The sequence below is a fragment of the Nuphar pumila genome, chromosome 8, assembly GCF_984573655.1.
Source record: "Nuphar pumila chromosome 8, dmNupPumi1.hap1.1, whole genome shotgun sequence".
Lineage (NCBI taxonomy): Eukaryota > Viridiplantae > Streptophyta > Magnoliopsida > Nymphaeales > Nymphaeaceae > Nuphar > Nuphar pumila.
In genome coordinates, this window is record NC_143256.1 from 5256144 (window position 1) to 5274636 (window position 18493).

The window sequence follows — 18493 nt, forward strand, 5'->3', positions numbered from 1 at the left end:
ACTCTTTAAGAGTTGAGAGGCCCTATAAATAAGGGTTGTGAGCCCATGGTAATAGTGTATTATAAAGAGGGGTTTGCCTCCTTACGTTTATAAAAACAGTGCATTTGTTGCACTTCTTCTCTTTTGTGTTGTAAAGCATTTGAATGTTATTTTATGCTAGCATATGTCTTGAGTATTTGAAGTATCAAGTTATTTGAAAACTTGATTGTTTGCAAGGATTTTTCACAAAAGCATGCCAAAATTTCAGAATGGTTGTTTTTTTAATCCTCTACTTTTTATTTGATGTTCATTAATGGCTTTAACACGATCATCTTCAACGAGAGCTTTCTCAAAATTTTCTTCAATTTTGGTGAGCTTTAAGGATGGTTCAAGAGTAGTGCCCAGTACAAATCCCTAAAGTTTCTTTCCTCTAAGATGATTTTTCATAGCCGAAGCCCACATCAAGTGGTTAAACCCATTGAGTTTGAAGGAGAGCCCCACTGTTGATTCATGCTCCATGATGAAGAAGAGGTAGGTAAAGAGGAAGAGAAAGCAACATACCTTAATCACAAGCACACTATAGTCAATCACCACATGCAAGGCTTCCAAGATCAAAAGAACCCAATGAGCTCTGATACCAGGTAATGAAATGTGAAATCACAAGAGATATCTCTAAACACACAACAATAAGACCACTAACGGGCATGATACATAGAATCACAAAGTGGGGAGCACCCACAGGGCTGTTGGGAGCTCCTCCATGGTCACAAATGTAACCTTTGGGGAGAATCCCAACAGCTACATGGGAGGACCAAAAAGTCCTATGATGAATAAAGACAAAAAATAAATAAAGACAAAAAACAAATAAAAAAGAAACAAAATAAAAAGCAGGAAAAAGTCCCTAGTGGACTGTGCTAATTACATATGATGAAAATACCCCTGAGGGTTGCATTAATTTACACTTATATATATACATATATTGATATATATATAGTACCATACATGAATGTGTATATATATATACATATATTTTAACACCTAGGCGAGTCACACTACATTAGCTGAAGGTCTCAGGTTAATATTGAAAGAGAGAGAGAGCTTTAGTCATAATTATTGCCTCAAAATTTCCAAATATTTGGGGGCATTCCATGATAGCAGCCAGTTTTCCATATCAAGTAGCAAATTTCAAAAGGAAAAAAGAAAACAGCAAATTATTTGAAAAGGATAAAATAGTTAACTTACTGGCAAAGAAGCTCACAGTCTACAATATTATCAGGGCCAGGCCGATGGGCCTTTCCATTGTGACGGAACTGTCGAAAAGACAAGGGATTCAACCCACACAAATGTGGAACAGCATCTACTAGCTTTCTCTGTAACATATGTAGCCTTCGGAATGTGCCTTCTTCCAATGGTGCAATACAACCAAGGCTGCCATCCAGAGTGCCAAACAGCAGAGCAAAGCGATTTGTTTTATCAGCACCAGAAGCTACAGTTCGATCTGAAGAAGTTGGTAGCACCTGCAAACGGAGGAACTTTGTCACATGGGCACCAACATGAAACTCGGCCCTAGGCAGAAGCTTCTGTCCTTTCCAACTCTCCACCAATTTCGGAGCATAATAGAAGATCTGCATGTAAGGTGCAACCATAAAAATGAAAAATGGTTTGTACAGAAACAAATCATTGAAATAAAAGAGGGCAAGAAAGAACAAATGGACACTAGAAAAAGGACCCTAGTATAGAACAGAAGAAAATATTGCGAACTTATACACAATTCTAAGATCTCTTTATAATGAAAACATAAAATCATAAAAAACTTGGTTTATCACAATTCATAAACTGTATTAACAAAAAAACATGAATGCAATTTAATCCCCATACCCATATCCTATTAGTAATGGACCTGGGTCTAGCAATGACCTCTTTGGATGCTGTCAAAGAGGTCAGGAAAATACAATTTGCAGTGCCAAGCATAAACAACAGTATTAGTCTATCTGTAGGAATGTTCAATGTGGGAACATATGTTGATAGAGAGAGAGAGAGTCTTCAAAGATGAGCATCACCACATAATCTTGTGGATCCCTAATTGTGCACGTGCATATCATCTTAAGTAGTTATTTCCGTTGCATACATGAAATTTGCTATGGAAAAACGATCATGTTTCCTTGCAAAAAATGTACGGACAAAGAGCTTTAATCTTAATGTTAAGCAAAGATCATTCTGGACACAACATATAAAACCAGAAGACAGTATAAAAACTGTCTAAACAACCACTCAAGCTACCATCAAGAGTTCATGTGATAGAAGCTTTGCAGCACAGACTAGTTGCTAACTATGTCACAGGGATTCGGCTAGGAGGGTGCCGCACCCGCGTCGACGCGACTCGACGCGGGTGCGGGTGCGGGTGCCGCACCGGGTGCGGTCAACTCGATCCTGGGTGCGTTGACCGCACCCAGGATCATTAATGTCCATTTTTAAAAAAAAAAATTGCCCAAATGGGCTTCGAATTTTTTTTTAAAAAACTTTATGCTAGTCTGTCAGCTGCTGACAGACTAGCATAAAGTAAGTTTTTCAGTTTTCACGCACAGCTGCTGACAGCAGCTGTCAGCACAGCTGCTGACAGCAGCTGTCAGCTGTGCTGTCAGCACAGCTGCTGACAGCAGCTGTCTGTCAGCTGCTGTCAGCAGCTGTCTGTCAGCTGCTGTCAGCAGCTGCCTGTCAGCTGCTGACAGCAGCTGCCTGACAGCTGCAAAGTTTAAAAAAAAAACCCCGCCTATTCCCCAACCCCCTTTTTAAAAAAAAACCCCGCCTATTCCCCAACCCCCTTTATTTATATATATATATATATATATATATATATATATATATATATATATATATATATATATATATATATATATATATATATATATATATATTACTTATTACATTTTTGCCCCTGCCGCACCCCCGCACCCGGGTTTTTTGGAAGTGCCGAATCCCCGCACCCGCACCCGCACCCGCACCCGCGCCCGCACCCGCACCCATGTGACATAGGTTGCTAAGAATAAAAATCTCAAAAAGCGAGGCCCTTTTAAGTTCACATAAAGCAGAAACAATATATTGGGGTATAAGCATATCTATAAACTGTATCAAAAGAAGTTCGCAAACTTTATCATTTAGCTTATGTCATGTGGACACTGCAATTTTCTTCCCCCACCTGTCTAGCTAGCCACTTATTTAAAGGACCCTAATAGCTTATGTCACACAAAGACATGCAGGCAATATGTGGTTCAATTAACACCAATCATCATCTTTAAGCATAGGATAAGGTTCGCCTAAGAGTAATGCATGTAAGAGAAAATTCAATGGATACAAGAGCTGGTAGTTGGAATGGGAGTTGAGGATTGGGTTTGGGGTTTGGGGTTTGGTCAAAGTAGTACCCTGGTGGTTATTTGGGAGAAAGAAATTGCGAAGGTAGTTTATGGAAATGAGAAAGGAGGTGAGACATTCTCTGTAAAACCCGTAATTTTTAAGGATTATTAATAAATAAAGAACTCATGTTTTTATCTCCAAATTAGAAATGTGTTTCTAGCTTTTGAATTTCATTTATTATTTATTACATATTCATTTGTTCATTCAAGTCAATCAGGGTATAATTTGCATTTATAGAACTATTTTGGGCTATAAATCAATATATATATATATATATATGATGGAGTTTGTAAATTATTGGAGTGTATTTGTATGTTATTTAGCTCTTGGTAATGATTTATAGGGTAATTTGTTATTTTTGGTTAATCTTGTTATAATTGGCATTTTTTGAGTTTTTGGCATTTGCGATCGCACATGAAGGGTTCATTGTATTGCTTGGGTAGCGGTCTTTGCGGACATCGAAACTCCTAGGACTTTTGAGTTTCGATTCATTGTTCTTCATATTATTAAGGTAAGATACTTTAACTGAACTTATAGAGAGCATGTTTAGGCACTAATTGTATAAGCATGATGTTGCACTGAATATCTAGATGAATTGCAAATACAAGTTATGCTCACACACTTCACTTAGTTGTGGATATCTAGGACTCTTGTGATTGTAGTTCGGAGATCATGCTTGTCATGATTGTAGTTAGCGGAATATCGAGTGTGTTTACTGCAGGTACACCTGTGTGTGGGTTTGAATGTTTGTGCACTTATGAATGTATAATATGTACGTAATGTTGTCATCATACTTTGGTTTGCGCATACTATATTGCTTTGTGTGTTTGTATGAATTTGATACATGGTGCATGTATAACTACTATGAATATGTATAAGTCGTGTTCGATGTATACTGTGAATGTTATATATTGTCTTGTCATATGATGGCCTCATTTATTCTTTTATAGAAGAATACATGCTAATGTTATAAATTGTTTTGAACTTGTATGTCTTATTTGCTTGAGAAATATATGTGTATGATGTACAGTAGGATGGTCAATGAAATTTTGACCAACCCTTACACAATTATATCTAAGGTGATATATCGATTCATGTGATGAAAAATGCATGACTTTTATCGTGTGTACAAATCTCGAACTACGTAGGAGTTATGTATATTGAGGTTTAGTTGCTTCGTATTATGAAATGTGCATGTTCACGTATGCATGCATAGAACTCACGTTTTATTTACGCATGCTTCGAGGTTCAATTTACGAAGTGCAATGTTTTTTGTGGCGATGATATGATGCGTAGGATAATATGCTTATGTATGATATGATTTAAATGCCACGTGAAATAAAATTATGAATGCATGCGATAAATGTTTAAGTTCAATAGTGAACTTTGGTTCATGAAGCTTTATTGGTTAAATGTGTGATTTTATAATTTTAATGTCATATAAAGTGATGTATGATGTGATGCTTTGATTGTATACATGTTTATGCTTGTATTGATGGCTATCGACCCTGAGAGTAGTCAATTGTATTGATGCATGTATCACAATAGTTTTCACTGGATATGGTACTCGTTGAGGAACTGTTCCCAAAGGATTCTCTGTGAGGGTGTGCATGACCAGATCAGGTAATCCGGCTAGAGCGGTAAGTGTATGTGAGAGAGTGTAGTGTCCAGGAGCGGGTAGCCCGCGAAGACGGTATATTCATGTGAGGAAGTGCATTGTCCAAGACCAGGCAGACCATCCGTCTAAGGTGATAACTCCTTGTGAGGTTGTACATTTCCCAAACCAGGTGATCCGGCGTGGATTTTTGTAAATCTTTATTATGAATAAATGAAATGTTATGATGAATTGTGATGATCTTTTGAGTTAATTGAGATAGTCAGTTATGAATCTATAGATTTGACTTTTCTATTATAGCATAATTATATATTGAACTCAGATATGATAATCAGATCCTTATTGATTTTAGATCTTGATATGAAGTTATAATTGTGATGCTTATGTTAGTGTATAGGTGAATGACACATCACGCCTACAAATGACTAGTTTTGACTTATTAGGTGAATGATACATCACGCCTACATAGTTTCATTGCAAATGAATGCATTATGATTGACTGAGTAAATATATCACCCCTATGTATCATGATTGATGTGTATCATGAATATCTAAATAAATTACTTAAAAGGTATGTGCATGTGTTTCACGTTGCAATGGTCAAATGTGATTTGACTTATTGTTTATAAGAATTATGAATGCATATGAAAATGATGCAATGATCTGAAGGTCTTAGATGCATATAGATTATGCTTTATGACGTGAGTTAAGGTTGAACATAATATTAAGTTATGAAATGCTTTTAAATGCTTTATATTCGAATGCTTGAAATGAATGACTCATAGGACGTTGTTCCCTTGTCTATCACTTGACGATTGATGAATAATATATCTTTACCTTTAAATGCTTGATATGTTTTCTTTAAGTTTGGGTTGCTTTACCAGACTTTAGCGAGTCTGACCCCGTTTTATGGGAGACAGGTAATGCAGGTAAAGTATGATGAGTATTTTGAGCGAAGGTCTGGTCGAGCTGCATCCTCGAGGGTCTACTCTTACCTTGCGATCTTGTTATTCATGATCTTTTCGTTTTAAGTACTTGATCATGTAGAGACTGAAGTATTGTTTTCATACTCTGATTTGAAATGAAATTAAAACTCTTCATATTTCAGTCTTATATTATACGTGGTTTGAAATGTGTATATCATGTACATTTTGATTTGATTGTTATGTTTAGTGTAACCGCGCCCAAAGTCTTAACCGTTTTTAAAAATCGTTTCCGCATTATAAGATCTGATTTACTTATACTTATAAAAAAAAAATGGTCTCGAAATTTCAATATTTGAACTATAATTAAGGTTAAAAATTTTGGGGTGTTACATTCTCAACCCAGAAAACCTAAGAAAGCCAATCCCTTGAAACCTGAGAAATCGAGTCTGAAAAGGCTGCAACTATACCGTAGTTGCAAGGCACTCTCAACCCATTTTTGCAAACATGAGAAACTGCAGCCTTAATTCACACAGTTGCAAGCAACACTTTTAAAGTGTGAGAAATCAGATGTAGGAGTCACCTTACTATCGTAGCAAGAGATAGAGAGAGAGGTAAGAGGGAAGAGAGAAAAAAAATGTTGGGCGGCAATGATGTCTTCTCCCCTTTCCATTGATATTTATATGTTGTACAAGTGGTACAATACAGTACAATAGTACAATACAGTACAGTATGTTGTACAATACAGTACAATATAGTACAATAGTACAATACAGTACAGTATGCTGTACAATACAGTACAATACAGTACAGTAGTACAATACAGTACAGTATGCTGTACAAGTGGTACAATACAGTACAGAAATATATTCATTTACATATACATATTTAACAGCCTCCCTCAAGTTGAGGATGATCTTCAATCATGCTCAACTTGCCCTTAAGTAACCAAAATTGATGACTAACCAATCCTTTGGTGAAGATGTCTGCTACTTGGTCTTCTGATCTGACATACGAAGCCTCAATTTCTTCTGTTTCAATCTTTTGTCTAACAAAATGCTGATCAATCTCAATGTGTTTCGTGCGACAATGATGAATAGGGTTAAAAGAAATATTAATGGCACTTTGATTATCACATAAAAGCAGAGAGGAAGAGATAGGTTCATTCAACTCTTGAAGAAGATGTCGTACCCAAGTGACATCAGCTGTCCCTGCTGCCATTGCCCTGTACTCTGCCTCAGTGCTGGATTTAGCAATGGCCTTTTGTTTCTTACTACTCCAAGTGACAATATTTGGGCCAATAAAAACACAATATCCTGAAACCGACCTACGCTCATCAGGGTCCCCACCCCAATCTGCATCACAATATGTAAGTAGACGGTGTCCTATAGTGAAGCTTTCATCTTTGTGATAGAGCAATCCATCTCCAATAGTCCCTTTCAGATATCTGAGAATACGCTTAATACATTCCATATGACAATCAGTGGGAGCATGCATAAACTGAGATGCTTGATTTACAGCATAAGCAATGTCAGGTCTTGTAAATGTAAGATATTGCAACATACCAACAATGCGGCGATATAAAGTGGAATCATGATATAATTGGCCTTCTTTTGCACTAAACTTATGATTTAAGACAGATGGGGTGCTGAGAGGTTTACAATTAATCATACCAGTGGTGTGAAGAATGTCAAGAGTATACTTGTGTTGACTTAGAGTGAGTCGATCATCTTGTCTATCGACTTCAACTCCCAAGAAGTATCGCAATGGGCCTAAGTCCTTCATCTTGAATTTGGCCATGAGTAAAGACTTGACCAAGGCAATATGTGCATCATCACTCCCAGTGATAATGATGTCATCAACATATATAAGAACCCAAGTAGTAACATGATCATTCTTATACATAAATAAAGAATGATCAAGTATACTCTTAGAAAAGCCATGCTGCTGAATTTCCATGGAGAAACTCTCAAACCAAGACCGAGATGCCTGTTTTAAACCATAAAGAGACCTTCTCAATTTACAAACCCATGTAGCCGCATCATGTTCACTATATCCAGGAGGTTGCTCCATATACACCTCTTCCTTCAAGTCCCCATGTAGGAACGCATTCTTGACATCCAACTGGCTAAGAGACCAACCATGCTGAAGTGCCAAAGTGAGGATCACACGAATGGTGCCAATTTTGACAACAGGGCTAAAAGTTTCCTCATAATCTTGCCCATATTGTTGTGTGAATCCGCGTGCAACAAGGCGAGCTTTATATCTTTCAATGCTACCATCTGGTTTACGCTTGATCTTGTAAACCCATTTGGAACCAACAACATTTCTATCAACAGGTCGAGGAACAATATCCCATGTATGACATTCATGAAGTGCTGCCATTTCTTCGTTCATAGCTTCAACCCAAGCTCGAGAATGGGCTGCCTGATGGAAAGTAGACGGCTCTTTCTCTTTGGCCACATTGGTTAGAAACAACTGAAAGTCAAGAGAAAAATTGTTGTAACTAACCCAACGATGGATAGGATGCCTTTCACGTGTGGATCGTCGAAGAGGGGGAGCCTCGTGAGATGGAATTGAAGGGGCTCCTCGACGGGCATAAACCAAACCTGAAAACCGTGAAGGTGCATCCTGGATGATGGAGTTGTCTGCTTCAAACTGAATTGGTTCATCAACAACAGGATCTCTGATAGAGTCATATAGCAAAGTATCACAAAGCCATGGATCATAAGTAGTTTGCTCATATACCTGAGAAGTATCACAAGTGCTGAAATGGTCATCATCAAAAACAACATTTCTAGACACCTTAATCTTACCCAAAATAGGATCATAACATCTATATCCTTTATACCCATCGGCATATCCCAGAAATCTGCACTGAACTGCTCTGTCCTGAAACTTGTTACGTAAAGAATGATCCACATGGACATAACAAATGCATCCGAAAGCATGCAAATCATCATAAGAAGAGTGAGAACCGTGAAGCAAATAATAAGGAGACTGATCTCCTAATAATTCCATAGGCAACCTGTTAATGATATGCACTGCAGTGTGAAAGGCCTCAGTCCAAAGAGAGAAAGAAATATCAATATTGTGCATCATACTTAACGCGGTTTCAACAATATGCCGATGCTTACGTTCTGCTACTCCATTCTGTTGTGGAGTGTAAGGACAAGAGGAGTTACGTGTGATGCCATGGTCCTTTAAATATTCACTAAAATCATGAGATATGTATTCTCCACCACCATCACACTGGAAATAAGTGATATTTGAATTGAAAAGGTTCTGAACAAGAGCATGGAATTGTTTGAAAAGTTTGAACACTTCAGATTTAGATTTCATAAAGTAAATCCAAGTGTAACGAGTGAAAGAGTCAAGAAATAACACATAATAACGAGAGCCAGATAGAGATGAAACAGGAGCTGGGCCCCAAACATCAGAGTGAATAATTTCAAATGGCTTGGAAGCTCTTTTATTGATACTTTGAAAGGGAAGTACATGACTCTTGCAGACATTACAACTAGGACACTTATGATCTAATTTGACTTTGGGAATAAAACCCTGAGAAGACAATTTGTCAAGGAACCCTTGACTACAATGACCTAACCGACGATGCCAAGAAACTGGCTTATTACATTGCATAACAGAAGAAGACTGACTCAAATAAGCAGGAAAAGGTGGAGACACGGTAGATGACGTCTTCAAAGTCCCGGGGGCTGCTTCGAAGACGTACATGTTTCCGCGTCGTTCACCCTTAGCGAGCATCTTCTTGGTTCGAAGGTCCTTAAGACAAACAGAAGACGGAGTAAATTCCATGGATGAATTTGTTTCATCAACCAATTTAGAAACAGATAAAATGTTTTTCTCAATGGCAGGAGTGAGTAAGACATTTTTCAATGGTAGTGTAGATTGTGACAAAGAGAGAGATGCATTTCCAGTATGAGAAATAGGGTGGTGGGAACCATCTCCCGTGACAATAGTGCCAGTGCCAATATAAGGAACCATGTTGGAAAGTTTACCTGCATCAGAAGTAACATGTGCGGCTGCTCCAGAATCAATATACCAAACTCCATCATCATTCTGACGCAAATTCATGTTGTTAAATGCAGTCATCAGAATTTGTTGCACATCATGTGGCAACCCTGCACTCTGTCCCTGATCAGTACCCTGATGTGCTCGAAAATTTCCCTGCGGCTGCCCCTGAAACTGTCTAACATTCATCTGTCCAGCTCTTGGTCCTGGCCTCCCTGCCTTGTTGCGATTCTGTGGGTTGTGCCAACAATCTGCTTTCACATGGCCACGCTTGTTGCAATGGAAGCAAGTAGGGACACGGGTACCTCTAGTGGCAGGTGGAGCAGTAGGAGTAGGAAGGAGTCCTCCACGGCCCATATGAGCAGCAGGTGGACGAAATGAGGTAGACCCAGATGTAAACATGACAGGATGAGGATCATCAATAAGATGATCTTGAGTCAAACTAACTTCATACTGTAGGAGTTTGGCCTGTAAATCCTCAAAGCATGGAAGTGTAGAGGCAACCTGTAATGCAGTGCAAAACATACGATATTGGGGCCCAAGGCTTCCCAATACCTGCTGAACAACATCTCTGTCAGAAACAGGATATCCAATAGCGGCCAACTGATCAATGATAATTTTGATATCCCCTAGAAATTCAGTAATGGTCTTAGTTCCCTTTCGCATAGATTGGAACTGCCATTTCAGTTGAAGTGCACGTGATTCAGAAACCTGTGAATAAGAGTGAGCAAGATGTCTCCATAGTTCTGCAGCAGTAAAATGGTCAGAGATAGTTTGTAATATACGATCAGATAACGTGGCAGTCAAATAGGCAACCACAGATTGGTCCTTCTGAAACCAAACAGCATACGCAGGATTTGGAATAGCAATGCAACTCACCTTCCCATCATTACCAGATACCTCTTGCGTAATAGTCATAGGTGGGGCGGGTGATCCCCCATCCAGATGCCCGGAAAGACCATGACTTCGGATAAACGACAGAATTTGGCGTTTCCAAAGTAAGTAGTTATCATGAGTTAATTTGTGAGAAACAAGTTGAGAAAGAAATCCGGGGCTGATTTTAGAATCCATAAGGAAGAAGATCAAAGATGAATCAAACAGCACGACAGAAATTCGTAGGTTGTACGGACAGAACCGTACGGACAGAAATTTTTGAGTTTTGGAAATCACGATTTTTTTTTTGGTTAATCATGCAGAATGTACGATTTATCAACTATATTGCAAGAAATAGATAAGAAATCACAAGAAGTTTGAGAAAAGAGGCACTTTTGAGAAATGAGGGTTCCCAAATTTGGGGAAAACAAAAATTAGGGTTGATAAAATTGGGGATAACAGAATATGTAAGAAGGAAAAGATGCACGATATGAGGAAATGAAGAAACGACGTCGAAATATAGTGATTCAACGGAGAAACAACAGAGAAAAGATGAAAAAAAAACACTTTCCTTGAGAACGCCCAAAAACGCACGTCAAGGTCCTTAGGGGCCTTCCAGATGATCGTGATTACCACGCCCTTAGCTCTGATACCATGTGAGAAATCAGATGTGGGAGTCACCTTACTATCGTAGCAAGAGATAGAGAGAGAGGTAAGAGGGAAGAGAGAAAAAAAATGTTGGGCGGCAATGATGTCTTCTCCCCTTTCCATTGATATTTATATGTTGTACGAGTGGTACAATACAGTACAGTATGTTGTACAATACAGTACAATATAGTACAATACAGTACAGTATGCTATACAATACAGTACAATACAGTACAGTATGCTGTACAAGTGGTACAATACAGTACAGAAATATATTCATTTACATATACATATTTAACATAAAGGCGTTTTGAGGGGCACTAAGGTCATACGCCTTTAACACTCCACATCACAAAAATGCCTTGAGGCTTACGCTTCCATGGTGGACAGTGAGGCTTATGCCTCCCCAGCATAGAGGCTTATGAAATTTCATTAGGCGTGGGCCTCTTGAAGAGGCCCGCACTCTGTTTTTTACCTTTTATTGTGGTAGACAGCTAGGGCCAGCTAAAATAAGTACTTCCTCCCTTTGGTTGTCTAATATATTATTGTTTTTTACAATTTACTTTTTTTTATTTTTAATGTCCATTTTCACCATTTTTGGCTACTTAGATTACAAATTTACCCTTACATCACCTAACTAGTTGCTCTAAAAAAACCATTAATAGCTTCAATGTTTTTTTAACTTCCTATTGCTATGTTTTAATATTGATTTGTATTTTATTATCTAAGGTTGTATTCATTTATATTTTATAATTAATAAATAATTACTCCATTTTATCAGTTGTTGATTTCTTAATACTTTTTTAGTTTAAACCTTGAGAAATATTGAAGCTCATGCCTCGCTATGCCTCCAGGCTTACACCCTCTTTCATATTTTCGAAAAACGCCTCAATACCCTTAAATCCTTTAAAAACCTTGGTTGCAAGGCAGTCTCAACCCATTGCAGCAAAACATGAGAAGTGCAGCATTGATAATGTTAATCACATGATTCACATTCTCACGTGCACAATTTTTCTGCTAAATTAGTGGTTTTTTTCTCCTATTTTTTTTTTTTATTTTTGCTTTTCTTCTACCTTACTGGTTTGGCCTCTATCAATTGATTCATGTTGATTTAGATCAATTGAAGGGTTACTTACCACATTATTATTTATTCTTTGTTTTTTGTTTTTTTTATAAAAAAAACTCTTGAATAACTGGTAGAATTAGATTTAGCTAAGAAAAAGCTTTTACCGTTGTACAATATCCCTTTCTCCACCAAAGATTTGTATGCATATGCTCTTTCATATAAAAGTACATTTTTTTAACCACCATGCAAAAAACAAGTTATTAGCTTTTCTAAGTTGAATATGAAAGACATGTACTGCTAAAAATCGATCATTAATTCCTTCTATGGATCCACAAGTAAATGCAACTTCATATTTTAAATAGAAAATATTATATAAGATGACACTTTTGACTTCCACTTTTATTTTTGAGGGAATCATCAAGAAATCATGAATATCTTACATTCTATGTCACAGGGATTCGGCTAGCAAGGTGCCGCACCTGCGTCGAGTTATCTTACATTCTATGTCACAGGGATTCGGCTAGCAGGGTGCCGCACCCGCGTCGATGCGACTCGACGTGGGTGCAGGTGCGGGTGCAGCACCGGGTGCTGTCAACCCGACCCTGGGTGCGGTCAATGCACCCAGGATCATTTTGGTCCAATTCTTGAACTAAAAAACAAAAAAATTGCCAAGAAAAAAAAAATTCCCTATATGTCACAGGGATTCTCCAACTAGGTGCCGCACCTGTGTCGCACCCGCACCCGATGCAGTCAACCTGACCCTGGGTGCAGTCAACGCACCCAGGGTCATTTATGTCCAACTTTTGGACTTTATATATATATATATATATATATATATATATATATATATATATATATATATATATATATATATATATATATATATATATATATAGTTTTTTATATTTTTGCCGCACCCCCACACCCAGGTTTTTTGAAAGTGCCGCATCCCCGCACCCACACCCATGTGACATAGCTTACATTGTGTTTCTTTAGATGTAAGTCTCTGACAGAACTAAGGTGTTTAGAGAGATAAAAAGTATTGTGCCTTACGTGTTTTAGATGGGCATGCTTCTTTCTATCTTTATTGATCTTTTTGGTCATAATAAAGTTAATATGGTAAAAAATCAATGGCAGACACCAATAAAAAAATGAATTGAATCGCTTCCCTTTCCTAACCATTCGTGTATTCATTTTCTAATGTACAAGTTCCTTCTGGGAAAAAAGGAAAATATTCTATCATCTGAGTTACACCGTCAAGCAGCTCCCACATTAACCCAAGTTTTTGTTATTCTGGCCTCTTGGCGAAGTCATGCTTTACTTCACCATAAGAATATTGGTGATACCAATCCTTCCATATTCAGAATACAAAAGTAACAAGATTAACAGTAATATTGACCACCAGAGTGACAGATACATTTGCAGCCGACAGTGCAGGCTCATAGACAGCCATGATAAGCATATGAAAGATCATGGAGGCACATTACAATCTTGCCACTAGGCTTTTAACATATCTTAGCAATCATGGATGATTCAATTCTACTACGTGTGTGCATCAAAAATAAGCTTAGCACCAGTTACAATGCTGCCAAGCAAGAATAAAAAAAATGCAATACATGAAAAGAAAACAGCCAAACCACCTTTACCTGAACATTCTTCTGATCATCTGAAACAACAAGGCTCAGTGTAGTTCCATCAATTAAAAACTCAGTCGCGAAACAGTTAAGAGATCCAAAGTCCTTCGCCAGCAAGCTAAGTTGAGCCCCTTGTTCCTTCCAACTAAGAAAGTATATGCTTTTGTGGATATCACCCAAAAGGATAAAATTCTTCACCTACAAATGCAGTGGAATGAATGATAGATTACTGCCAGGAATGATTCCAGTGGACCAAACTGAAAAAGTATTATCTCAGTTTAACCAACAAAAGCAAAACTTTGAATGAATTGAAGAAAATGGAACCATTTTAAAGATTCCAAGATGAAACAAAGTAAAAATATTAGAAACTTGCACTTCAACCGAAACTTGCATTTGGACCGAAACTAAAATGGAACCATTTTAAAGATTCCAAGATGAAACAAAGTAAAAACATTAGAAACTTGCATTTCGACCGAAACTTGCATTTCGACCGAAACTTGCATTTCTGGTGGTTGCTGAACCACTCTGAGGATAGAGACAGAAGACTTTACTTTCAACGAAAGACAAAATATTACACCATGATGATATTATTCTTAGAAGACCATCATGTTAAAATACGTGTACTCGTACACATATTTGTATGTTGAAATATAATCCTTAAATGTACATATATATATTTATATATATATAAAGATACGTATACATATATATGTATACGTATCTCTATTTATATATATATATATATATATATATATATATTTTTTCTCTTCCTAAAATACCCTCAAGGGTATTCTTGTAATTTGTTATTTTACACATATTCCAATTGGAATATGCATTGTAATATTTCTTTTATTTTCTGTTTTTTATTTTTTGCTTTTCGTACCATATTGGGGGCCTCCCAATAGAGACGTTGGGAGCCCCCAACGGTCACAAATGTGACCGTTGGGGGCTCTCCAACGTCTCCTTTGGGAGCCCCCAAGGTGGTTCCTTTGAGAGTGTATACATAGGGGCTCTCCCCTTTGTATTTACAACTCCTTTAGAGGAGCTTTTGCTCCATGTAATGGGTGTTACACCCTTCCTCTTTTCAATAATATCAACTTATGCCTTATAGCAATTTTTGCCCCTTTGTGGGTTTATGTGTTAGCACATTATGTGCTTGTGTTTTCCCCTTTAGTGGGTATATTCGCACTTCATGTGCATGTGTATTGGTTCATTATTGAACCTAATATATTCAAAGTTGTTTCCTTACATGGTATCAGAGCACTCTTTTCGTTTCCCCGCAAAGATTGAGGGGGGGGTGTTAAAATATGTGTACTCGTACACATATTTGTATGTTGAAATATAATCCTTAAATGTATATATATATATTTATATATATATAAAGATACGTATACATATATATATACGTATCTCTATTTATATATATATATATATATATAAATATATATTTTATCTTCATAAAATACCCTCAAGGGTATTCTTGTAATTTGTTATTTTACACATATTCCAATTGGAATATGCATTGTAATATTTCTTTTATTTTCTGTTTTTTATTTTTTGCTTTTCGTACAATATTGGGGGCCTCCCAATAGAGACGTTGGGAGCCCCCAACGGTCACAAATGTGACCGTTGGGGGCTCTCTAACGTCTCCTTTGGGAGCCTCCAAGGTGGTTCCTTTGAGAGTGTATAAATAGGAGCTCTCCCCTTTGTATTTATAACTCCTTTAGAGGAGCTTTTGCTCCATGTAATGAGTGTTACACCCTTCCTCTTTTCAATAATATCAACTTATGCCTTATAGGAATTTTTGCCCCTTTGTGGGTTTATGTGTTAGCACATTATGTGCTTGTGTTTTCCCCTTTAGTGGGTATATTCGCACTTCATGTGCATGTGTATTGATTCATTATTGAACCTAATATATTCAAAGTCGTTTCCTTACACATCACACATACAAGGCATGTGTCACATGATTGCAGGTATTCCCACATGAAAAGAGGTAGAAAACAAAATACATAGAAAATGGGAAAAGAAAAAGAGAGCAACCATTTTTCTGACAGGCCTCACAGGGCTTGATGTCCTTCCCTTTGTTAAATTGTATATATGCATACATTGTATATATGTATGTACATGTATTATGTACATATATACATGTGTGTACATTAATGTACTCTCTCTATATATATATATATTATAACCAAGTTAGTCTCTTAAAACTAGGTTAGTTTTTTTCTTCTTTCTTTTTCTTTATTTTTAGTTTCATTTGAACTAGTCAACACAAGATTGACTAGTCAAAAGAGATGTTGGAGCATGTCCAACGGCTCTATTTAGAGGCGTTGGACCAGCCCCAACATCTTTATGAAAGCCTAGTGTATAAATAGGGGTGAAACACCTCTCATACCTTAATGCTTCTTGCATGAGTTTGACATTAATAAAATATTATTTTTAGAATTTGTGAGCCTCTTTTGTGTGCCCCTCTGTGGGTTTTGTGAGTGAGTTTATTTGTGGCTCTTTGTGTGTTCACTTGGCAGATTTTATTATGGCTCTTTTGTGTGTCCAATTTGGTGATTTGGTGGACTTTGTTGGAGGCTCTTATTTTCTTACATGGTATTAGAGCTTGGCGGGTTCCAAGCTTCATGTTGATGTTCATGGGATTGTTGTTAGACACTGAAGATTCAAATCCAAGTGCTCATGAGATCCTTTGGTGGTGCTAGATCATTGTGCCTCTACTTCAAATTTTTGTGGAGTGATTGTGTTTGCTTCTTTTTGTTCCTTCTCTCTACTTTTGTCCTTTTGCTCTATATTTTTTATCTCTCTCTATTTATTTCTTCTCTCACCTTGTAAAATGGATGGCAAAGAAAGTGTCACCATTATGCCCATGAAACTTAATGATTCTAACCATGTAACATGGACTTCAATTATGAAGCACCATATTTAGGGGAAAAGATTGTGGGGACTAGTGGATGGGTCCCGATCCGGAACCTAAATTAGTCCTCACAAAGGTAAAAAAAGAGGAGGTTATTCCAAAGGATGAAAAACCCAAAGCTCTTGCTACTTATGAGAAAAAATGAAAATAATGGAGGAAGGGACATGCCAAGATCATGTCTTGGCTCATTTGTAGTATTGATGTCAAAAAATGATCAAGTCTTGTAAATTTTGAGCATGCAAATAAAGCTTGGGAATACCTCAAAAAGATGGATTCCCTTAAGGATATTACCTTGGTTGTCAAAGGTAGCGCCTAGGTGCCGCCTAGGAGACCTAGTCGCAGCCCCACCGCCTGGGCGACCAGGTTTGGCAGGTGGGACCCTATATTACCGCCTAGGCTTAAGCTTAGGTTGGTCCACTTTTTGTTTTGTTTTTTGTTGACTTAAATCAACATATAAAAGGGAGAAAAGGTCCCTTTTTACCCCTTTTTCACCCCTCTCTCATGTCTCCTCTCTCTCACTAAGGTAAAAGAAAAAGAGGAAGAAGGTGGAGTAGCAGTCGTTCATTTTTCTGCTCTACAGTACAGGTACCTCTCTCTCTCTCTTGTTGGCTTTCGAAAATCCGTCGCTCGTCATGCTGAATTATTTTAGTTGATTTCTTGGGTGATTCGGCTGATTTGTTGATGTTGAATTATTTTGGCTTCTAATTCATGTTATCTAAATGTCATGTGAGTGCTTCTCATAGTTGTAAACTATGTCACAGAGATTTGGCAAGCAAGGTGCGGGTGCGGTCAACCCGACCTTGGGTGCGTTGACTGCACCCAAGGTCATTTCTGTCCATTTTTTGGATTTTTTTTTAAAATTGCCCTATGAAATGGGCTGCGGAATTTTAAAAAAAAATCTTGGGGGGGGGGGGGGCGGCTGCCGCCCTATAACCCCCCGCCAGGGCGGCCCCCCTTATATATATATATATATATATTTACATTTTTGCCCCTGCCGCAGCCCGCACCCAAGGTTTTTGAAAGTGCCGCACCCCCGCACTCGCACCCATGTGACATAGGTTGTAAATCTATTGGGTTTTGAGACTGATTCAGATTGGGTTTCTTTTGTATTTTACTGTTTACGACTTATATTTAGCATCATCATAATGTTGTGAGAACTTTTGCATTTTAAGCATCATCATAATGTTGTATTGCTTAGAAACTGCCTATTATTTGCATTTACTGTTTATTGTTTATAAAAAATGATAATATTATTGTTTAATGTTTAGTGTGTGCTCTATTTTATTGTTTACTGTTTATAAAAATGATGTCAATTTCGTATATATTAACATATTATAAGTGTATGTATTTATGTGTATATATATAGTTTATGTATTTGTTTTTCACATATAT

The 18493-nt window shown here is 37.4% G+C and overlaps 1 protein-coding gene across 1 annotated transcript in view; it reads right to left on the reverse strand.

The window, feature by feature from the left end:
• CPSF160 (cleavage and polyadenylation specificity factor 160) overlaps positions 1 to 18493 on the reverse strand; it is a 233504-nt gene that overhangs the window by 24145 nt on the left and 190866 nt on the right. The window contains exons 24-25 of the mRNA XM_090015979.1: positions 14194 to 14379; positions 1222 to 1604 (exon numbers count right to left, since the gene is read on the reverse strand). Coding sequence (XP_089872105.1) covers positions 1222 to 1604; positions 14194 to 14379 — 569 coding nt within the window. The remainder of the gene's footprint in view (positions 1 to 1221; positions 1605 to 14193; positions 14380 to 18493) is intronic.